This window comes from Hemitrygon akajei, chromosome 9, assembly GCF_048418815.1.
Source record: "Hemitrygon akajei chromosome 9, sHemAka1.3, whole genome shotgun sequence".
Classification (NCBI taxonomy): Eukaryota; Metazoa; Chordata; class Chondrichthyes; order Myliobatiformes; family Dasyatidae; genus Hemitrygon; species Hemitrygon akajei.
Genome location: NC_133132.1, coordinates 51,028,573 through 51,053,099, shown reverse-complemented (window position 1 = coordinate 51,053,099; position 24,527 = coordinate 51,028,573). Strand labels below are relative to the sequence as shown.

The following is a 24,527-nucleotide window of genomic DNA, read 5'->3' as shown; positions in this document are numbered from 1 at the left end:
AATGGATAATTCAATTCAAATTTGATGAGAAGTAAGACCATAAGATATGGGAGCTGTATTAGGCTATTTGCCCTATTGAGTCTGCTGTGCCATTTCATCATGGCTGATCCATTTTCCCCCTCAGCCCCAATCTCCTGCCTCTTTCGTGTATCCTTTCATGCCCTGATTCCAGATTCCACAGACTTGCCATTCTCTAGCTAAATAAATTCCTCCTCATCTCCATTCTAAAAGGGCGCCCCTTCACTCTGAGGCTGTCTTCTTTGGTTAGACTCCTGCACCATAGGAAACATCCTCTCCACATGCACTCCATGGAGGCCTTACAACATTCAATAGGTTTCAGTGAGGTCACCGTTCTTCTGAATTCCAGTGAGTACAGGACCAGAGTCATCAAACACTCTTCATAGACAAGCCTTTCGATCCTGGAATCATTTTCGTGAACCTCTTTTGGACCCTCTCCAATGTTAGGCCATCTTTCCCTAGATAAGGGGCCCAAAGCTGCTCACTATACTCTGTGAGGCCTCAGTGCTTTATAAAGCCTCAACATTACATCCTTCAGTCTTCTTGAAATGAATGCTAACATCACATTTGCCTTCTCAGCACAGACTCAACCTGCAAATTAGCCTTCAGGAAATCCTGCCCAAGGACTCCCAAGTCCCTTTGCACTGCAGATTTTTGAATTTTCTCTCTACCTAGAAAATAGTCTATGTTTTTAATTCTTCAATCGAAGTGCATGAACATACACTTACCAACATTGTATTCCATCTTCCACTTCTTTGCCCATTCTCCTAATCTGTCCAAGTGTACTTCCTGACTATGGGCTATTTTATCTTGTGCCTTCAAGTACCCTGAAACCATGTACTTAACAATCGACTCCAACATCTTCCCAACCTCTGAGGTCAGACTAATTGGCCTATAATTTCTTTCCTCCTTGAAGAGTGGACTGCCATTTGCAGTTTTCCAGTCCTCTGGAACCATGCCAGAATCAATTGATTCTTGAAAGATCATTACTAATGTCTCCACAATCTCTTCAGCCACCTCTTTCAGAACCCTGGGGTGTACACCTACTGGTCCAGGCAACTCGTCTGTCTTCAGAGCTTTCAGTTTCCCAAGAGTCTTCTCCTTAATAATGGCAACTTTACACACTTTTGCCTGCTGATACTCTCAAACTTCTGGCATACTGCTAGTGACTTCCACAGTGATATAAAGTTCTTACTCAGTTTGTCTGTCATTGTCTTGTCCCCCATTACTACCTCACTAGCATTATTTTCCAGTGGCTGATATTCACTCTTGCCTCTCTTTTACACTTTATGTATCTGGAGAAACCTTAGGTATCCTCTAGTTTACCTTCGTATTCCATCTTTTCCTCCTTAATGACTTTTTCAGTCGCCTTCTTTTGGTTTTAAAAGCTTCCTAATTCTCTAACTTCCCACTAATGTTTGCTCATTATATGCTCTCCCTGTGGCTTTTATGTTGGCTTTGACTTCTCTTGTTAGCCACAGTTGTCATCTTGCCTCTTATATTGTGTCTTCTTCCTCTTTGGGATGTATATATCCTGTGCCTACAGAATTGCTTCCAGCAATTCCAGCCATTGTTGCTCTGCTGTCATCCCTGCCAGTGTTCTTTTCCAATCAATTTTGGCTAGTTCCTCTCTGATGCCTCTGTAATTCCCTTTACTCCACTTCCATACTGATACATCTGACTTTAGCTCCTCCTTCTCAAATATTGTGATCACTTAAATCACTTTAATCAATTTGGGTTCCATGCTCAACACCCAATCCAGAATAGTAGATCCATGAGTGAACTCATCCACGAGCTGTTAAAAAAAAACCCCATCTCGTAGACATTCTAGAAACTCCCTCTCTTGGAATCTGGCACCAACCTGATTTTCCCAATTTACCTGAATATTGAAATTCCCTATGACTATTGTAACACTGCCCTTTTAGCATACATTTTCTATCTCCAGATATAATTTGTAGACCACATCATTGCTACTGTTTGGTGGTCTTTTTACCCTTGCAGTTCCTTGGCTCCACCCACAACAATTCAACATCTTCTGTCCCTATGTCACTCTTTCTAATGATCTGATTTCAGTTTTTATCAACAGCCACACCACCCTTCTGCCTATCTTCTTGTCCTTTTGATACAATCCTTGTACGTTAAGCACCCAGCAGTGCAGTGCTGTTTGTTTTGTTGTGTAATTTGTATAATTTATGTTTGCCATGTTTGTATTGTACACTGTTGCTTCTGCAAAACGTAAATTTTCATAGTATTTGTACTCTGGGTACATGTGCCCATGACAACAAAGTTGAACACTATTCAATTATATTGTGGAAATTAGAGCTGAGAGGTTTTGTTGGGTTTAATGGCCGGATGCTCTTCCATAACTGATCAATGAAAAAGACAATGTTAGTGAGGTGATGTCTGTACCAATCTAAGTTTAGGATATAAAGGATAGCAGGAGTCCAATTTCCCCTTTCTGAAGTCCACAATCAATTCCTTAGCCTTACTGATGTTAAGTTCAAGGTTTTTGCGACATCACTCAACCAGCTGATCCATCTCACTCATGCACACCTCTTTGTTGCCACCTGAGGTTCTGCAAGCAAGTAGTATCATTGGCAAATTTATAGATGGCATTTGAGCTGTGCCAGGCCACACAGTCAGGAGAGTAGAGAAGTGGGCTAAACCTGCATCCTTGATGTGTCTGTGTTGATCATCAGTGAAAAGATGTCACTTCCGATCTGCACTGTCTCATCTTCCGATGAGGAAGTGAAGAATCCAACTGCAGAGGGAGGTAGAGAGGCCCAGGTTTTGAAGCTTGTTGATTAATACTGAGGGGATGATGATGCTGAATGCTGGGCTGTAATCAATAAGCAGCAGCCTGACGTGGGTATTGCTGTTGTCCAAGTGGAGAGCCAGTGAGATTAGGCAAATTGCGTTGGGCCCTGGCTCTTGCTCAGGCAGGAGTTAATTGTAGCCGTGACCATCCTCTCAAAGCACTACATCACAGTAGATGTGGGTGCTATTAGTGATGATCGTTGAGGCAGCTCACCCTGCTTTCTTCAACACCAGTATGACTGACACCATTTTGAACTAGGTGGGAACCTCCAACCGCAGTAGTGAGAGGCTGAGGATATCCTTGAACACTTGATTAGCAGAAGTTTTCAGTGCCCAGGCAGATACACCATCAGGGGCTATTGTTTTGTGAAGGTTCACCAACTTGAAAGATGTTCTGAGATTGGCCTCTGAGATGGATATCACGGGTTCAGAATCGGGTTTAGTATCATTGGTTTATGTCATGAAACTTGTTGTTTTGCAGCAACAGTACATTGCAGTACATAATAATTAATAACCTATGAATTATAATAAGTATATATTAAAATTAAATAAGTAGTGGGGGGAAAAAAGTGAGGTAGTGTTCATGGGTTCATTGTCCATTCAGAAATCAGATGCAGTAGATTACCAGATGATGCAGGGATTGACCCAGGTTTCATTTTATTCTCTTTCAAAATGTGTATAAGAGATGTTCAGCTCGTCAGGCAGTGAAGCATTGCAGTCATTTATGATACTAAATTTCTCCTTGTGGGATGTAATGGTAATGTGCATCCACTTATGTTGTAGTCCTTAGTCTGCCAGTCGATCACACCTGCGTGTACGGGATGGCAAATCCCGTGTTAGCAATCTGGATGGTGGTGTAAGAGTGGTCAAATGTCTTGGCTCTTCCAGTTCTGCAGATGACATTGAGAATAGTTGGTCAGAGATTTCTTCAGGCTGGCCTGGCTGAAGTCTCCTGCAGTGACTGGGAACGCACCAGGCTGTTTTGTCTTGTGACTGCTGATCATGGTGCTCAGCTTCTCCAGTGCCAGCCTTGTGGTGGCCAGGGCTGGAACGTACACTTGCAGCCAGGATGATGAAGAACTCCGGCAGATAAAGAAGGTGACACTTGACTACTTGATGTTCCAGGTGGTGGGGGGAAAGCAGGACTGAGACAGAACCACCACATCTGTGCACCACAATGAGTTAATAAGCAAATGCCACAACTCCCTTTACCTTGGGGATGGCCAACCTGTGGCGCATTGGATGATTAGAAGTGGCGCATTGCACCCCAGTGGTAATAATTTAAAAAAGTAAGCCTACTCATGCAAAAAGTATTAACCAAAAACTGATTTGTAGAAAAATAAATCTATAACAGGAATTCAAGTAGCTTAGAGCTAGAAATAGGTTTTAATGAGAATAAATCTAAAACTTAGCAATTATTTTTAGCAATTTTATCATTTCGTGCACATCATTTGGCAAATGTTATCTTCTTTCACATTAATCTGTTTTCAATTTTTAAAAAATGTTCAATGAGTTCAATGAGTAAAGAAGGACTTTTGCTCTGCATTTATTCCATAACTGTTCAATACACGTTTGATACTTGTTTGATTCGGAGGCACCAGGCGTCTGCACCAGCAGTGCGTCGCAGGTTTTTGCCAGTCAGTTTGCAATTCGTGCACTACGGAGTTGTGCTTTGTTCGCCTTTTGTGAACATTTGCAGTTTTGTAAATTTTCGAAAATTAAGCCTTGTTTTTACATTCAATTACCCATCACAGTGCAAAACAAAATGAGTAAAAGAAAAGCAGAACGTGATAGTAAGCATGAATTCAGTGAACAGTGGGAAAATGAGTTATTTATAGCGGGTCCGTCAGGAAAACTGTTGTGCATTGTTTGTGAAAACACTTTCTCACATAATAGAAGACATGATCTTAATAGACATTATAAAACACGTCATCGGACTGAAATAGAAGGAAAACTTAAGCTAGTGCTTGGGTCTGAGTTACGGAAAGAATATGTGATTAAGAAAAAAGGAAGAAATCAAAAGAAGACAAAATATATTTGTTAAGAGTCTCGTTAAGGTAAGTAATGTTTATCTTGTTATATTAAATCAATATATCATGTAAAAATGCTAAATATGTCTACAAGAATTTAGACATTTTTACAAGAATTGAATGGGGGTACAAGAGTTGTATGGCGCATCTGAACTCGTGTGTGAAAAAATTGACGTATGGAATGTAAAAGGTTAGCCACCCCTGCTTTACCCGATGCTGGTGGAAGGAGAAGCCCTCGGGCTGAAGTGCTGTGTCCTGATAATGAGCCATGCCTCTGTGAAGCAAAGTACACAGCATTACCTATGTCCCTCTGGTATTGCAATCGTGCTCTGAGATCTCCAGATTTATTTTCCATGGACTGCTCATTAGCCATGAGGTAAGTAGGGAGTGGGGCCTCGGGCCTGGATTTCACTTTTACCTGCAGCCCAGCCTGGTGACCGCACATTTTTAAAGGGAAACTGCACTCACTGCCTGGATGGTCTGCAGCCCAGAGTTTGCCATTTTTGAAGATGGATTTTTTTAATGCCTTGTAACAGTTTTGCTTACTGAAGTACTTATGACTGCGCTTGTACTGTAGATTTCCTAAATGGGAATATTTGATGATTTTCTTCAGAGCTGCACACAGAAAGTTGGACTTTCAAGAGCCACTTTGATTTTAATATTCTTGTATAAGTTAATGCAGTTAGTTATGTTTGAAGCAAGTAATAAAATCACAGATATTAGCAATGTATAGTTATGTTCATGAATAATATAACTGTCAAAGCAAATATTGATCTAAAAACAAAATGTAGGAAATGAATAGGAAAATTTGAGAATCTTCCAGCACAATGGTGGATTAGATTTAATGACTGGTTATACAAGAGAGGTTTATGCAACATAGTCTAAAATATAGTTTTTATTTTCTTCTTGTCATTCTAATTTGCGAGAACTTAAAATATTTTACTAAGGATTCTACACTATGTAAATTTGAAAGTTTATTAAATATATCTTGGTTTGTTTTAGAAGCATTTACCAGTATTTGTTTTTAAAGTAGAACTGCTGCAGAGCTATAATAAGTTTACTGGGTTACTTAAAATCTGTAAATTAATGGAAAGGGAAGTGACTGAAATAACAATGAAAACTTCTGGAAATACAGTTAAGTCTGAATGGTAGGTGGTGGGGAAAGATGTACTTCTGCCAGAATATTTTCCCATTTGCTGATAAACCTTGATGTTTAGTGACCTAGAGTGAGAGTCGCAGTGCTAAGTTAATTAGAAATAAAATATCTTGTGAGGTATATATCAGAAAGCAATGAGTTATTTGTTTATCCACAATTATGTGTTAATAAATACTTGTTGATCTCCTTGCATCAGTCCCCTTTTCCAGTTTGGTTTCAGATATCAACTGGCTCCCAGCATATTACAGTGATCCAACATAGTGTGGAGCTGCACAGTGCTTCTCCCAGCGCAAGTGGCTGTCTGGATTTGTACAGAAGTTCAGTAGCTAGTGTGGTTCAGCCTTCAGGCTCAGGGTTCAAAGATACAAAATTTCAATTTTCAGTGTATGTTTTGACATTTTCAATCAAAAATAGCAATGAATTATTAAAATTACAATTGAATTTTAAAAGTAAGTAGCCTCCTTAAACTTTGCATTGATCACATCACGCTTGGAGTTTTGTGAGTAGTTTGAGCCCCTTGTCTAAGAAAAGATGAGCTGGCATTGGAGAGGGTCCAGAGGAGATTCACGAGAATGATTCAGTGTTTGCCAGAGTTTAGTAAAATGAAGCAAGATCTCATTGAGACCTATTGAATATTGAAAGGTCTAGATAGAGTGGATGTGGAGAGGATGTTTCCTATAGTGGGAAGTCTAGGACCAGAGTTCATAGCTCAGAATACAAAGATGTCCCTCAGAACAGAGATTAGAAGGAATTTCTTTAGCTAAAGGGTAGTGAATCTGGAATTCATTGCCACAGATGGTGACAGGCCACATCATTGGGTATATTTAAAGAAGAGTTTGATATGTTCTTATTTTGTTAGGGCATCAAATGTTCCAGGGTGAAGGCAGGAGAACAGGATTGAGAGATATAATAAATCAGCCATGGTGGAATGGCGGAGCTGATTTGATGGGCCGAATGTCCTAATTCTACTCCTATGTTTTGTGTTCGTACCCATTTCTTCCCATTCACTTGGATAGAGCTGAATTTCCTAGTCTTCAACATGCAGAGTGTGTGAAAGTTCCTATTTGCATCGTTTTAGACTATGTGAAGGGTCCACCAGCGCAGCATGAACAACTGGCTGCACAGATGGCATAGTCAAAGAAGTTGTGAGTTTATGCATGCCAGAGATGGATTTCAGGTTTTGCTCATTGGGAGCAGAGATTGATCCAATGAAAATACTGGTGACTTCTAGGTGAAAATCTACTTCATGATCTTCAGGTGGAATAGGTCATTGCCTTAGTTTTGTTTTTATCTGCCTTAGATTTAGAAATTTTTGGAGTCCAAGAAGGCCACTTTTTCTTGTGCCTATATTAATACAAACAAAGCCAGTTTGAATGTGTATCACTTCAAATGAATTTAAATTAGCAATGAAATGAAAGCTTTTCTCCATCTGTCTTTCCAGGTGTAATCATTAAAAATCCTTGGGATAAGAATCTTATTGATGAACTTCTGTCAAATCTAACCAAACCACTGAGTTCCTACGCTTCTTTTAAGACTTGCAAAGACAACATGCCTGCTGTAAGGCCAAGATCCAACATTCACTTGGGTAAGTTGCTGAACACACAACAGTAACTTAAAAAATTTGTATTTCATTGGAGAACACATTTTGTGTGACCTATTGTTCTTATAGGTATGCCTTTAGTCATTCCAAATGAGTATATTTAAGATTGAAGGGTTACAATTGGGGTTGCTTGAATTTTGTTAGTATTTTAAATTGCATTATATGGAACCAAGATGGGTACCTGGAAGTTTGGTGAAAATTATCTATAATCTCATTGAAGGCTGGAATACATCGGAGATGCTGAATTTTCAATATTCCATTTTCAGTGCTTCAGTAAATAGTTTTTGTTTTTTAATGTATTTTATTTCCCCACATTATTCTGCCCCTTCCTCCCCCCTCCACACTCTTTTTCTTCATTCTCTTCGACCCCCACCCCACCCCTGTGTATCTATACCTATATTTATACCCCATATTCACCCTACCCCTCTTTAGGAAATGAAATGTACCAGGTATCTTATTTGCTTGGAGAGGGATCCTTTGCTCATGTCTACCAAGCCTCAGTTTTGGATATGAAGAACTTGTCTGATTTGAAGAACCAACAAAAAGTGAGCTTAAAAGTGAGTGAAATGAATTTTTTTTCTATCTTAATTTCCTCTTCATGGAAACAAGCCCCGATTTGGTTTGCACTTGGGTTTTGGTGCTTTCAGTGCAGCTACTTTCTGGATTTAAAAAGTACATGCCCCATGCCAATCATAAATACAGTGGATTCTGTTTAATTGGAACACATCAGCAGCAGTATATTTTGGCCCAATTAAACAGTTGCCCCAAATAGCCAAAGTTTCACAGAAATAGTTAAAAAGATGTATATAAAAAAAAACAACCATTGTTTAGCTGAGTTACAAATAATGTAGTTAAATGAAATGCAGAACAAATTAGAACACTACCATTACTACTACAGTACTATAAAACTATTAGTTCCTAATAGTTATCGATGGAGGAATTCATCCAGATAATGCTGCCATGTTTTTTTGACTAACTGTAAATAAACAAAATCAGCACACACACCTAGTTGCAGAAAATGGATGGCCTTCAAACAGTGTTATCGATGGTTGTATCTTCCAAATCTTTATTTTTATTGTAACATTCAAGATGATTGTCAATATCTTCAAATTCTTCGTAGTTCCTAAGTAGTTTAAGTAAATAGTCTCATTTTCACACCCAGCTGTTTCTGGCATCTCCAAACTAAATACTTGAAACTGCGGTGAGCAAAACAGTTCTCAATTGTCTTGCTGCTTATTTCTTGCCAACTATCAGTAACAAAAATCACTGCTTTTTGAACACAAACACACAACTGACACTATTTAAAAGTTGTTTGCTCTAAGCACGGTGTAGTGATTAACAAACATACGATATGCACACGATTGACGCTAGTTAGAAACTGCTCAGCAAGTCCCCTGTCCCAGTTAAGTGGCATAGTGTCCTAAATAAACAAAGGGAATCCCAGCTATTTTCTCCATTTGTTTTTGTTCTTTGAGTTGTTCTAAATCAGCAGCTTCCCCAATTAACCAATAGACCAAATAGCTGAAATCTACTGTACATCTGAATATATTGTCCTAGATCTTGTAGCAGTTTGATTTTGATATTAACACTGTAATTTCTGGAAATAGAGTGTAAGGTGGAAATTCCAGAGTTGCTGTGAGTCACTTGCCGTGCTATACAAGGCTATACTGTTTGTAGCCGGCCCTAATGGAGTGGAAGGAAATAACTTCAGTATTTTATGGACTGAAGCTGCTGTAAAATACCTTGAAATTCTGTATGGTCTAGTAGGTTTTTAATGAGCTGTAATTAATGTTATCAATGAACTATCCAGCCACTTACAATACTCCCCCACCCCAAAAATACATGCACACTTTTAAATAACCCAAGAAAAGGGATTTTAAAATAATTTGCATTTTATATTTTGACTTCTTAACCATATGTGGATATTCCCATCTTTAATTGGCAATGATAAACATTTAAAAATTTAATAAAAGCTTATTTTTTTGCTTCCTAACCAATGTTCTGAGAAATTCTCTAATGCATATATGTCAAACTCAAGGCCCGCGGTGGAATTATCTTTGGCCCACGAGATAATATCTAATTACTATTAAAGCTGGCCCCAGTAATCGAAGCGCCTATGGCATATGATATGGCTAATGCTGAATTTATTCAGGTACCAGGTTTTCAGGGTTTTTAGTGTTTATTCGGCAGTCTTCTTCATAAGAAATGGAATTTGTAAAGTGAAACACTTTGTAGTTATAGCAGAGACTGTGGCACATGAGAGCAGGCTGAAAAAACGGAGGCAACGAAAGCTGCGTTCGCACGCGTCCGACTAATCCGGCCCGCATGAAGCTGCATTTTGCTCAATCCGGCCCGTGACCTAAAATGAGTTTGACACCCCTGCTCTAATGCATAGACTACTCAGCCAATTTGGTATTTCAGCTGTTAGGTGCCAGAGTTTGCTTTGAATTAATGACTGATCCCAACAGACCACTGCCATCTAAGGAACACATTGTAATCTGGGTATTGCTGGCATGGATGTTTAGAATTTAATCATTTATTTTCCTGGTTATTGATTGGTAAATTATCACCCAGCATAGTATCATGTTTTGCAGACCAGATCCTTCCCAGCAAGTAATGAACTATTACTTAAAACTGAGCAGGCTTGGAGTGGTTGAACATGACAGAGAAGTAGCAGATTACAGTAGTGATTGTAATGGAAATATAGGGAAAGGAGGAATTCTACACTAAATACCAGAAGGCTACTGGGTAAGAATGAGACCCTTGTAGTTCCTGCGTAGGTCTATAATTAGGAATACTCAAATTCTTTGTACTACAAAGATTTGGAGGTGTTGAGATCTGAAAATTATCAATTAATAAGAAAGAGTGCTAGAATCTTTTATTAAAAAAAAGGTTAGTCAAAGGAAGGACAGTTCAATAGAGGATAAAGCAAATTTTGTCCAGGGAAAAGTCTTGGCTCAGATACTGAAGGTATTTTTCATTTATCCAATAGAGTCATAGAGCAAAACAGCTTGGATACAGATTCTTCAGCCCTACGAGTCCATGTCAACATAGTAGTGGAATGTGATAAAAATATAGGTACTTTAAAGAGAGGTCACCTTGTCTGGAATGTGCCTCCTATGTTGGTGAATGAACTAAGCATGTAAACAGCAATGGATTTGGTCACGATCTTTCACCTAGCCTTGATTATGTAAATGATGGTAAAAAATAGAAGGTTACTGGTTTAAGTGCCAAGGCTAAATCTTGATAACTATATCTCCCATCAGCTGTAGCTGGATGTGGAAAACATCCATGGATTAAATATAGAAATTCTTTTCTGTACTGCTGTTACACTTCTCTGCCAATCATATCTCATGAAATGTTGGATGAAGTGATATTCTTATAAGTTGATATACAAAGAGGGTTAAAGCTGCTGAATAATGTACAAGATGTCAGTAGTGGACATGGTACAAACAGCCAAGTTGTAGTTCTGGAGGAAGTTGTAGCAGAGCAAAAAAGCTATTTGGTTATCTATGAGCAGCAACTGTCAAGTTGACAAGAAATACAACACACTGCTGATGCAGTAATGTGGAGCAAACAAACTGCTGGAGGAACACAGCAGGTCAAGCAGCTTCTGTTGTATCACAGGGATGGTTGACATTGTGAGGCAGGGTCTCATCCTGAAACATTGATCATTCCTCTGCCTCTATAGATGGTGCTTGACCTGCTGAATTCATTCAGTTGTTATTTTCTTTTCCATCAAGCTGGCAGAGCAGCTGATAAAACCATTATGGTACATAAGTTATTCTAAGTCTTGACAAATCTTTGGTTAAGAGAGGAAACAGAGGATATTTGCTATAAGGATATTACAATAATTACAAATTCTTTTTCAAAGACATGGGGCAGGGGTTGGGGGAAAGATAATGGCCAAATAGCAGCCTCCTGTACTATGGCTACATCCACACTGAGCCAGTAAATTTTGAAAACGCAACTGTCGTGAAAAAAACAATAGGCACCCACACCAGGGGTTTCTGAAAATACCTCCGTCCACATTAAAACAGGTATTTGGGCAAATCTCCCCCTACTGGGCACGCGCGTGGGACACAGCTACAGAAAACAAGTGAAGAAGAAACGGTATGCTATTTCCATTTCCTCCTCTTAGTTCAAGAAAACAATGAAATGCCGCGCTGCCACCATCATCTGTTCTGGCACGTCATGACAGCATTTTTACAAAGCTGTGGTTACCCCGTACACACTACACCGCCCAGCCGGCATTTTCAGATTTACGCACTCTGGAGAGCGTTTTAGAAAAGCTCTGTTTTCAGGGGAGGAAAACGCTGTTTCAGTGAGGAAGGAGGGTCAAAACAAAGAGTAAAAGTTTCTGTTACGGATTGGGTGAGGCCTATAATTGTAGGATACTGGAGAACTTCTGGAACCTCCTGGAACTGTACTGTAGAAAGAGTTCTTGCTTTCACACATAGTGAATAGTCAGAGGAAAATGGTTTCCTTTTGTGAATTCTGATTTGTCTTGTGATCTGAAATGTATAAACTTTCTAAAGTAGTTTTTTTTTTAAATCGCTTTTCAGGTTCAAAAAATATCCAGTCCCTGGGAATTCTACATAAATACTCAGCTAAGTGAGAGACTGAAGCCGACATTTCGCAGTCTATACAATACTATCCACTCTGGTCATTTCTTCAACAATGGCTGTATTTTGGTTGGAGAGCTGTACAGTTTTGGAACTCTGCTGGTATTTCCATTTTTTTATGCTGAGAATATTGTCATGAGAAAAACCTCCTTGGGTGACTAATGTAAAAGACCTACTTATAGTGCATGTCATAAGTACCTGTTTTGGGGCATGGTCTGGTAAATGTACTACCGTGATTTACTGAATAATATCATTCAGTGGCACGATAGGCAAAGCTACTGTCTACAGTTCTGACAACCTGGGTTCAATCCTGATCTCTGCTGTCTGTGTGGAATTCGTACTTTCTCCCTGTAACAGCATGGAAGTTCCCTTTTTTGCCTCCCATATCCCAAAGATGTATTGGTAAGTTAATTGGTCTCTATGGTTTACTCCAGCTGGTAACAGGATTGGGAAGGGATGTCGGGCAGAAGAGGCTATAGCAGGGGCTCCCAACCCTTTTTATGCCGTGGACCTCTACCATTAACCGAGAACCCCGTGTTATAGGAAGTAAATGGGGGACTATAATTGATGGAAATGCTTTGAGAACTGCCATGGTCGCAAAAGACCAAATGGCTGTCTGATCTGTCATAAGGGAATATAATATTCATAATATAATTACCTGGTCCAACTGGTTTATTTTATCAGTTCTGTTTTTAGTTCTACGGTGTAATTATAGAAATGTTTTCTTTTTAAAAACAAAAAAAGAATCTGCACTGTAGAATGCATAATACCACATTAATTTACTGGGTCCTCCATAGTTGGCAGTAGGAATCACAGCAGACTTTGGCTTTGGTGGATTTCAAAATTCTAAGCAATAAGAACAGAAATTCTATTCCATATTCTTTGATATCATGGTTTACTGTACAGTGATAAATGGGAAGTTGTGGTTCTGGGCATCCTCCACATTGATTCTAGACCTTAAGTCTTTTTCTGTTGAGATACAAGAATTTCTGGGAAGGGCAGCATTTATTCCCTATCCCTTAGTGTCCTTAAAAAGTTGATGATGAGCGCTACTATCTTGAACTTCTGCAGTCCTCCTTGTGAAGGTAGTCCACAATAATCTTTGGGTAGAGAATTTCAGGTTTTGGACCCAGCAATAATAAAGGAACTCCTTCAGGTCAGCATGGTGTGAGAATTGGAAGGGAGCCTGCAGTTGATGGTATCCCCAAGTACCCATTGCCTTTGCCCTTCATAGACTTTATTTTTTGAGAAATGCTTTTATAGAACTTGAAAAAGATGAAATATGTTACCTTAGAGATCAAGGAAGGGAGGAACATCAGGCTGCAGTCTTGATAATCCCACTAACCTTTGAACATGTAGAAGTGAATGTTTTTTGAAATGTAGTAAAATTATTTTTTTTTAATTTCAGAATGCAGTCAATCTGTATAAAACACTTGTTGAAAAAACAATGCCTCAGCCTTTGGTGATTTACTTTGCCATCCATATTCTTTATATGGTAGAGCAGCTCCACACTATCGGAATCATTCATGGTGATATAAAACCGGACAATTTTATCCTTGGAGAAAGGTTTGTATGATTTTTTTCCCCCCGCTTTGAATAAAAGAAACAACATTTTGCACTTAACTATTATTGGTCCTTAAACTCTGGCTCAGGGAATAAATGGATACTACTTTGGCATCTGCCCACTGAACCCTGTCAAAGTTAATCAAAATCCAGGATGTCTCTCTCTGACAAGTACATTTTGCTCACCACCCCTGTTCCTTCTCATATATTTTGCTCATCCTCTAGTATCTAAACCTTAATTCCAACCCAGATCCGTTCTACTTCTATAGTTGTCACTTCTACCTTCTCATCGGCTTCGTGATGCTACAGATCTTTTTATAAGCTAAGGATCTGAAAATTCCTATTATCATGATGTAGATGGAAGTCACTAAGCCCATCCTGTCAATGCTGGTGAATGTATTTCCTTATATCCATGGAACTGGTTCTCTGATTCTTGCTAATTAATGGCACGCCCAACCCCACCCTTCAATTCTCATCTCTCAGGATGGGTCACTAATACTGTGAGACAGGTGCACTATCTTCAGCTTCAGTCTCTCCCAGTTCATGTGAGGAGAATCCACCATCTGTCATGCTGCCTCTCATGTAGACGTACCAATGGGCAGTACCCATAAGGAAACTGCAAGGCCAGAACTGCAGATTATACCCTAATGAAGATTGTAGCATTTTTAAACTAGAGCTGCTAGGTTTTTTTTCTTGAGTCTGTGTTTTCTCACATATTAAATGGCTACATCACTGTCTGGTATTGGGGGTGCTACTGCACAGACCGAAAGAATCTGCAGAGAGTTGTAACTTTAGTCAGCTCCATCTTGGGCACTAGCCTACAAAGTACCCAGAACATCTTTAGGGAGCGGTGTCTCAGAAAGGCAGCGTCCATTATTGAGGACCCCCAGCACCCAGGGCATGCCCTTTTCTCACTGTTACCATCGGGCGGGAGATACAGAAGCCTGAAGGCACACAGTCAGCAATTCAGGAACAACTTCTTCCCCTCTGCCATCTGCTTGCTAAATGGACATCTTCATTATTTCTGTTTTTGTATGATTTGTAATCTATTCATTATATACTGTAATTGATTTACTTATAGATTGGGGAAAAATTATGTTTTGCATTGAGCTGCTGCTGCTAAGTTAACAAATTTCACGACACATGCCAGTGAAGTGGACTCTATAGTTTTTCCCTGGATGCATTAGGCTATCCTGTGAACCATCATGGTAATTTCTAATACTGAAATGTAGATATTGGTGTTCACCTGGTGGAGAATCTCACCTGGTCCCTCAACACCAGCTCCATAGCAAAGAAAGCCCAGCAGCGTCTCTACTTTCTGAGAAGGCTGAGGAAAGTCCATCTCCCATCCTCATCACATTCTACACAGGATGTATCGAGAGCATCCTGAGCAGCTGCATCACTGCCTGATTCAGAAATTGCACCACCTCGGATCGCAAGACCCTGCAGCGGATAGTGAGGTCAGCTGAGAAGATCATCGGGGTCTCTCTTCCCGTCATTACAGACATTTACACCACACGCTGCATCCGCAAAGCAAACAGCATTATGAAGGACCCCACACACCCCTCATACAAACTCTTCTCCCTCCTGCCATCTGGGAAAAGGCACCAAAGCATTCGGGCTCTCATGACCAGACTATGTTGCAGTTTCTTCCCCCAAGCCGTCAGACTCCTCAATACCCAGAGCCTGGACTGACACCAACTTACTGCCCCTCTACTGTGCCTATTGTCTTGTTTATTGTTTATTGTAATGTCTGCACTGTTTTTTGCACTTTATGCAGTCCTGGGTAGGTCTATAGTATAGTGTAGTTTTTTTTCTGTGGTGTTTTTACGTGGTTCAGTGTAGTTTTTGTATTGTTTCATGTAGCACCATGGTCCTGAAAAACATCGTCTTGTTTTTGCTGTGTACTAAACCAGCAGTTATGATTGAAATGACAATAAAAAGTGACTTGACTTATTTTAAATATTAAATAGAATACTTCTTGTTCAATTTAGGTTCCTGGATAGTGATACTGCCAGTGTTGATGACAGCTTGTCTCAAGGATTGACATTGATTGACTTTGGTCAAAGCATAGATATGAACTTGTTCCCCAAAAATGCAGTTTTTGTTGAAAATTGTAAGACATCAGGCTTCCAGTGTATTGAAATGCTGTCAGAGAAACCATGGACCTTTCAGGTAGGTCATTCAGTTACAAAATGCATTAACTCTTGCTTAGAGTTTGGTAATTATGTTTGATCGTAAGGCAGTATTTTACCATGACGTATTGATAAGTGACAAGTTCAACAAATAGATTACTCTTTTAAAGATGTGATTAATACAGTAAGCAAAGCTTTGTCTAATGCCATGATGGGTAACAAATGAATTTTGTATTGCATTTTTATAGGTAGACTACTTTGGAATTGCTGCCACAGTTTATTGCCTTCTCTTTGGCACATATTTGAAATTAAAGAAGGAAAATGGTGTTTGGAAGGTCAATGCTAATTTTAAAAGGTCAGTGTTGTAATCACAACTAACCTTGAACTGGTAGCAGCTGATGTAGACACATTCAGGTCTTTCTGCAGTGCAAAACTCAATGAATATTCTTCCATTGTTTTAGAGGTCATCACAAAGAGGTGTGGAATAATCTCTTCAATACCCTGGTGTACATCCCCAACTGCCAAAATCTACCATCTCTTCGAGATCTACGAGAGGAGCTGGTGGCACTTTTTAAAGAGCATTACTCAAAAAAACTGAAATCACTTCGACAGCAGTTGATGGTGCTTTTACTTGAAAAGAAACATTCTCAAAGAAGAATATAATGTGGTTGTAATCTAGGTTTTTGTATAAATAGATCTCTAATAATTTACTTATGCTTAAAATGTTATTCCATTGCTCAATGGCGGAATCTTGATTAAAAATAATTTTAACCATCAGTTTTGGTCTCAATATACTAAGCAATCTGTAACTTATTCCAATTTCTTCTGGTATCCAGCCCTCCCTTATTATGGTCTATCAGAGATTGTTTAAATAAAAACAACTACAGATGAAATCACTGGTTTGTAAATTAAGTTTCTAATGCAAGAGATCCAACCAACTGTAAAATCAAATTGCAGTGGTTAAGCATCAAAGCTGTTTTAGAATCTCTAATATAGATTTTATTGAGGAATGATGGTTAAGTTGCAGAACGAGTCCTTTGAAGAGAATTAATTTGGAAAAATTGTGATAGAGGCAGTGGTTAAAGTTACATTTCAAAGAACTGAAGTGCCCCATTAATGCTTAATGTGCTTATGGGTGTTCATCTAACTTATTATGTCATTCAGGACCCAGAATATAGACTAAAGTTGAAATCTCCTGGTGCGTATTAGGAGGGAGGTAAGCAGGGATTTATTTATTTATTTTTTTAAAAAAATAGCACCATGGGCCGTTTCAAACACAAAAGCTGGTAAGTTCTTTAGCACTTAAGGTAACTACTATCTACTGACTCAGTGTTGTACTGGAGCATCAGTCTGAAAGTTTTGCATGTTTCAGTCACAGGCCTTGACCCCAGACTTAGTGTTAGACACTAAACCAGCTTAATGGTGACCATGATAGTGCTACCTTGAAATATGACTTGTGGAATAACAGGTATGAGAGATGAACAGTTGGTTTAAATAACATTAGAAACAGTGCAGAATGAGTTCCCAGGATCAATAGTTATAAGGGATCAGTGAAGGACTATAAACAGATGCGCTAGTTACCATTGCGGTAATGAAACATGGCAGTTTTTCTACTGGCATTCCTGCCATGAGATGGTTAAAATGGTTTCACTGCTGTATGCTTGTTATCACAGAGGCAGAGGACAAGCTATCTATTAAATGGAGACAAGACAGCATATTCCATCACATTCTCCAGCAGATGAGCTGAAAAAGGCTGAGTGGTCTGGCAGGTCTACTAGTCCTCAGCAATAGCTGGCACTCATTGTACCAGAAAGGATGCAACCCCAAGCAGCTCCATACTGCTATAGCCCTCTAAAACAGGTAGAGACTGCGAGAAGCTCAGACAACACAGAAACAGGCCCTTGGATCCCATTTACCAGCACTTGGTCTAGATCTAGGGGTTCCAACCTCAGTCCACAGCCCCCCCCCCCCCGCCACCCTCTATTAATGGTAAAGCTCCGTGGCATAAAAATGGTTGGGAATCCCTGGTCTATACTGTTTTATGGTAAATCAAAATCAGAAGATGTAGATTTAAGGAAAAGGGAAACTTGCACAGATGGAACCCTGTTGTATCCTGGAGTGGATCTGTAAACTTCTGAGCCCTCTGCTCCAAGGAAAGTAAATCCAGCCTACACAATCTCTTAAAATGCTGAAGCCGAGCTTCTCCAGTTCACTCCATCCACATCAAGCCAGCAGTGAAGCGAGACCACCATTGCATTGGTGCAGGCACACCAGAGGGTCAAATATTACAGCCCTGGTAGATGTGTTTATGGGCAGGGCATACTGATGTGTTTGGACTATAGGACCAGACATGTCATGAAAAGAAAAGCAGAATGTTCTGGTATGGAGGAAACTGGGTATAAGCAGCACTTGTACATTTTCACTGCTTGATTTTCAATTGAAATCTATTAAGCAGGTAATTTTGAAGATATGGCTCAAAACACCAATTCTTAGCAATTAGTTAATTAGCTACATTGGCTATTATAATACCTAGAATTTTGGGAGCATAATCTAATACTGTCTTTCAGATACAAATTAAACTAATTTGCATTTAATAAATGTAAATCATTGTACATTTAAGTGCAAGTTCAGTTATATTTAAATGCTGAAACATGCTGCTCAATTAGCAAGATGAGCCATTTCTTATTTTCTGTACAATATTTCAATAAAATTTACAACCAGTAAGTTAAATTACATTATGAAAGGTATGTGGCTTTGGTGGGAAATCATCTGGTGAAAGGTTATCAATCTCTTCCAGTGTTGGTATTTCGTCTTCTGGTTTTAATTCCCCTTCAAACATGTGCTGTAATAAAGCATCAACTGTCTTGTATCCTATAAATAAACAAATGTATCATATTCCTCATTACAAATGTCCTTAAAGAAATTGACATCAAGGGAATATAGTAATCACACAAGAACAGACAAAATGCTTGTATAGTCTATTACTCTGTTAAGCAGGAGGACAAAATGTTAGGAGCAACATGTGACCAGTTTGTGCAATCTCAAATACTAAGGAGATCAGCAGCTATGCCCTGGGCTTTGGATGCTAACATCTTTGATTTTTTAAAAAATACAAAGCATATCTATGGACATAAAAGTCAACAGCATTTGTACCTGAACTGCTTCATGTTCAGAATATCATGGAACAATTGGACCTAGGTTAGAATTCCTTAAAATAAACAGCTAGTTACAAATTCCTGCCGGTGCACAGGAAATTAAAGAAAAATCAGCACTAAGGGTGAAACATTTATTTGTGAAAATTTGTTTTCTGACAATTAATTAAGGTTCTTCTTCCTGTTTTACGGCAGTTGGCACCCAGCTTAATGGTGCATTACCACCACCTTGTGCTCCAGACTGTGGATCAGATGATAGACTTACATTCTAAATCCCTTCACCCATTCACACACATTCCCACCCTAATCTACACTTTATCCTTCTTTGACCATCCTAGTACCCTATTCCTGCTTATCCATCATATCCTATTTAAAAAAAAAACCTGTACCCCTTAAGAAAGCTAAAGGTACCCTGACCTGTGCTCTCTCACCCATGCCCAATAACCCTTTTAATGTGAATTCCCGCACCCACAGTTCCCTTAGATTAATTCTCATCATCTCTCTCTGTATCCCATACTTCCTGCAAGTCAGAATTACATGTTCTACTGACTCCTCTTCCTGACATTCCTTACACAAACCTGTCTGGTGTTTCCCTATCATTTTTAATTATTAATTATGGTTAGAATAGAAAGTTAAAAGTTGAGGTAATCTCTGCACTGATCCTCAAATCATATTCCGACAGGTCATCAAGTCCATCTCTCACACATGACCCCTGTATTGCCAGCATTTTCTGTTGTTATCTCAGTATCAGCAAATTGCTCAGATATGGCACTTCACTGTTTGTGAATAGGGCGGGAGGAATTAATCCATGTAAAATATTTCACTGTGCATTTTTGCAGAGGAAAATGCCTCTTCATATTGTAGTAATGTTGCTTGACTTTTGGAAATCAATAGTGGAATGTTACATTATTGCATATAACCTCAATAACTAAGATTAGCTATCTATGCAATGACAGATGGATTATTGAAATGAAGATAATACACTGATTGATCTTGCTTCCTTCTGACAAGAGGAGGTGATAAAGAGAAGTGACACAACTTTCAGAAGCTGTGGTCTATAACCAGCTAACACTGCACAGCAACTAACTTTCGTAGAGTTGGACACCGAACTAGCTTAATTCAATGAAGCAATATAATTATGCAGACAATACTTACGAATTGATGCTATTCTGAATCTCAGTGTGGAATTCAAATTAGTATCATCAGTGTTACCAAGGTCATTTTCACTTGTTTCCATAACTTCAACTAGGTTTCCAGCTGGATGGTCCCTAAAAGTAATTTACATTAAAATGGTGTATGACAAATAAAAACGTGCAATTATATGCACCTAACATTGTTGTACTTACACATAGTCTCCCATTCCAAGCTCTTGAATTTTCTTCTCAACGGCATTTTCAACAGCACTCCTGGACAATGAATACTCCACAAAAAAAGCTTCCAAAACAAATGCTATGAAGATACTTTCAGAGGAGGAGAGGGGGAAAGGGGATGGAAAGTCAGGCATGTTGATATCAACTAATTGCTTTACTGAACTTTTTAAAAAGTCCTATCAGACTTACTTGATTAGTATAATGACAACCACTATATGAAAGATGACAAAGAAGATCCTTGCAGTTAAGTGAGTTACCTTCACAAATCCAGTTGCAAGAGGTATTATTGTTAAGGAGTCGAAGTGTAGAATGAAAACACAAAAAAGTCATTGGTAATTAAATAGTATGATTGTTCTGCAAATAGTAAATTATCTATTTGAAATATTTATGAGGTTTGTCCGCCATAATTAATGGTACGTCATGCAACAGAAGCAGTGCAGCAGGATAAAGTTCACTTCCCTCTGGATGCACAGAATTTTGATTTGATTTTTAGAAAAATCTCAAAAAAACAGAACAAAATCTGGTACCAGGCTGTGAAATCTATTAAAGCACCACACCTACAAGTAGATCACTCAAATGTAAATATTTCAATATATTCAATTTTCTAGAGTTTTTTTCCGCATTTGACCCAACTGTGCGTCTTTTCAATTAAATTCTGTACTTCATGATTCTCCAAATTCCAGGCCTTCCCTGAGTATTTATTACCATCCTCATAACTACAATAATCACCCAATTTAAGTTGCTCATTAAGCTCTTTGAGGTCTTATTTGTTCAAAAGATCTAATTTATTAGTTAATTTTGTGATATATTGAAAAACCAATTCTCTCAAGATATGCCAGACTTTCTTCAACAATTTCACAATTATTGTAAGGTTTGTCCCTTGGGATTCTTGTTCAAGGAAATGTACACAAAGTGTGAAGGTGTTTCATAATTCCAAAGTTACATTGGATTTATTACTTGTCAAAAGTCTAAAACATAGAAGGGCAATCAAATACCAACCTAATGAGGGTGCGTACACGTATTTATACAATTTAGAAGGCTAAAACAGAAAATACTGGAAAAATTCAACAGTATTACAAAATGTTTCCTTTTCAATATTAGTAATGTAGCATCGAGGTTGTCTGCTCTCCTGGCCATTCCCTTTTCTCTCTTCTAAAACAAACAGGAGCATGAAAGCCCAGATGATGAAACTCAAACCTGCTTCTTCCCCACCTATATCAGACTTCTGAACCAATCACCTTTCAAAGCCTTAAATTCTCCCTCCTTTAATCATCACTGACATTTCTTTTTGCTCTAGTATACCTTATGCCATTTAGTTGTTTTACAATTTTTGCTGTATTTATTGTTATAATGTTACTGCAGGTGGATAAGGCATTGGTCTAGTGATCTGAAGGTCACTGGTTCGAGCCTCAGCTGAGGCAGCATGTTGGGTCCTTGAGCAAGACACTTAACAACACATTGCTCTGTGACGACACCGGTGCCAAGCTGCTTGGGTCCTAGTGCCCTTCCCTTGGACAACATCGGTGGTGTGGAGAGGGGAAGGCTTGCAGCTTGGGCAACTACCGGTCTCCCATACAACCCTGCCCAGGCCTGCACCCTGGAAACCTTCCAAGGCACAAATCTATGGTCTCACGAGACTAACGGATGCCTATGTTACTGTTTACACTGCAAGCTTTAACTAAGCACATAACTTTATTACACTCTGGCGTACAGGACAATAAATAGTTAACATGACAATAATAGTTATCACGATTCCGATAAGAGGGGGAAAGTCCATTTGAAAATTGAGAAAGGATATCATGCCACTGGTTGACCACTGTCAATTCAATAAGTAATATGAAGGCTGAAAGGAGATTATTGAAGTTGTTCTTGCAATATCTAAGAGTAGCAAACTGTGAACCCTTCAGTGCTGGATTCCCGCAATATTTTGCTGCAGGGTCACTGGAGTTAGCACTGTAAAAAATGATCCTCCCTTTGAATGCTTCCATTCCAACTATAGCAAAAATGTAGTATACAACCTAAAAAAAAAGAAAATGCATTTAAAATCACATTTAAAGATTAGTGATCCAAAAGTCTTAAAAAGTTACCTTTCCTTACCACAAGTAGTCCTGCATATGTTAGCATTGTGGGTATAAGATTCACCAATGTGTTGAGCAAAATCCTGAATCTAAAAGGAAAAGGACGGAGGCATTAAAATAATGACAAAGTCTATCATTTCAAAGATTGTGGAAAAGTCTTCTCTTGGGTAACCATCTTCTCGTCCCAGTAAATTTCCCCATTCTGCCATAAAGCCGAGAAAAAAAAGCTACATTTTATATGTTAACAAGGTGGATGGCCAGTCTTTTCCCCCTGTAAAGGTTTGTGAGAAGAGAAAAACTTAAAAGGGACGCTAAGGTCAAATTTTTTACTGCATAGAAGGTGGTGGGCGTGTGCATCAAGCTGCAGTAGGAAGTGATAGAGGTTATTACAACGACAATTTTAAAAGACATTTGGAATGTCTTACAGGGATATGGGTGCCAACAGGCAAATCAGACTAGCTTGGAAGGCACCTTGTTGATATGCGCCAGTTGGGCCAAAGGGCGTGTTTCCAAGCTGTAAACTTTTGTGACTCTATTAACTTGGATTGCTTTTGGAGACGGCATTGAATTCCACAACACAGGTGTCACGTTCACTGCTGTTTACACAACTGTAACATTAGTGACGAACTGCAGTTTGGGAATAAAACTGCTTCATGGAGCATTCAATTGCCCTCCCACACGAGTTTGTCAGATTATTTCATGCATCAGATTACAGAAAGCACGTGTCAAAGTTGAAAATGACTGGTTTCCCTTAATTTGAGGGATCCTGTTATTTCTTTAACCAATTAAACTGAAAGATTGAAGTTAGCAGCAGAAAGGTATTAAAATTAGATCTTCTGAATTCAACATGTAATCAACTGAGAAAAAGAAATAAGTATTGATCACAACACAGGGAAATGCATATTTTAATTATCCATTAAGAAGTGTTCAACTCCCCTATGAGTTGAAGGACTGGCGCTCAATACTTGCAATTGTTAATCAACAGCACAGTGTCATTGATTTAATTTGAAGGATACCAGATTCAATTTACCAAGATAATTCTGGCAATTTTATTTTGCAACTGCATCAAATTTTCATGAATTGATTCTATTCCAGGCAGACAGTAAAGATGATAATTGCTTGGATATTTGGACTGGAGCGTTTGTTCTTCCCTGGAAGCTGCTGTAGCAGTGGGAGACACTAACATTATTCAGAGCTCATTGGACTGCGACGCCAGGTCCTTTATTTAAATCCGGAGCAAAGCTTTCCTGGGATGTTCAGATCACACACTGGATTTATACTTCAAGTACTTGCTCGTGTGGCAAGTCAGCACGAGTTTCTGCTATAGTTCTATCAATGAAGCCTTTTGTGGACTGATAAAACCCTTCGATCCCGCAGACAACTCGCTGCTCTGTTGAGGTAATGTCATTATTTATCCAAAAGCATTATTGGGATTAAAAGAATGAAGGCTTTTTTTGGGGTGGGGGGCTTTAGGAGTTTGGATGTGGATGATGCAGAAAGTCGAGCATCATAAAACCCCTTTGCCTGGGGAAAAGTAAAATAATTGGTTTATTCCTATAGCCATTTAACATATTTGTTCATGATAAAGGAATATGTTGTCAGTGCATCAACGCTGATGCTACAATGCTTGGTAGGCACATAAATAAAGCATCTTTACAAAGATGTAAAGACAAAACAACCGTGTAAGTAGTAAGACTGAAATATCGAAGACAAAAGATCTTGTTGTAGAGGAAAGCCATGAACAGACTGATTCAAGCTGACAGGAAGGTGGCAGTAACTCAAATGAACTTGCATTATAAACAGAGTTGTCCAGAAGACATCTCTGAATGCACATGTCGAAACCGTGAAGCGGATGGGCTACAGAAGCAGAAGACCATAAACATACACTCAGTGGCCACTTTATTATGCACAGGAGGTATCTAATAAAGTGGCCACTGGGTGTAATTCCTAGCGTGAGAGGAGGGAGCTAAAAATGGAGATACA

The 24,527-nt window shown here is 39.0% G+C and overlaps 2 protein-coding genes across 3 annotated transcripts in view; one reads left to right on the top strand and one right to left on the bottom strand.

Annotated features, from left to right (window-relative positions):
• The window catches only part of bub1 (BUB1 mitotic checkpoint serine/threonine kinase), a 49,578-nt gene extending 32,857 nt beyond the window's left edge, over nt 1-16,721 (top strand). The window contains exons 19-25 of the mRNA XM_073055958.1: nt 7,463-7,606; nt 8,054-8,178; nt 12,187-12,348; nt 13,655-13,812; nt 15,804-15,988; nt 16,197-16,299; nt 16,406-16,721. Coding sequence (XP_072912059.1) covers nt 7,463-7,606; nt 8,054-8,178; nt 12,187-12,348; nt 13,655-13,812; nt 15,804-15,988; nt 16,197-16,299; nt 16,406-16,607 — 1,079 coding nt within the window. The 3' untranslated portion in view covers nt 16,608-16,721. The remainder of the gene's footprint in view (nt 1-7,462; nt 7,607-8,053; nt 8,179-12,186; nt 12,349-13,654; nt 13,813-15,803; nt 15,989-16,196; nt 16,300-16,405) is intronic.
• Nucleotides 16,722-16,837: 116 nt separating this feature from the next.
• Nucleotides 16,838-24,527, bottom strand: part of tpcn3 (two pore segment channel 3) — a 59,313-nt gene continuing 51,623 nt past the window's right edge. The window contains exons 14-19 of one of the 2 annotated variants that reach the window (XM_073055959.1): nt 22,564-22,633; nt 22,265-22,484; nt 20,656-20,746; nt 20,443-20,556; nt 20,252-20,364; nt 16,838-18,815 (exon numbers count right to left, since the gene is read on the bottom strand). In XM_073055959.1, coding sequence (XP_072912060.1) covers nt 18,670-18,815; nt 20,252-20,364; nt 20,443-20,556; nt 20,656-20,746; nt 22,265-22,484; nt 22,564-22,633 — 754 coding nt within the window. In that variant the 3' untranslated portion in view covers nt 16,838-18,669. The remainder of the gene's footprint in view (nt 18,816-20,251; nt 20,365-20,442; nt 20,557-20,655; nt 20,747-22,264; nt 22,485-22,563; nt 22,634-24,527) is intronic. The other variant, XM_073055960.1, reaches the window with a different exon arrangement.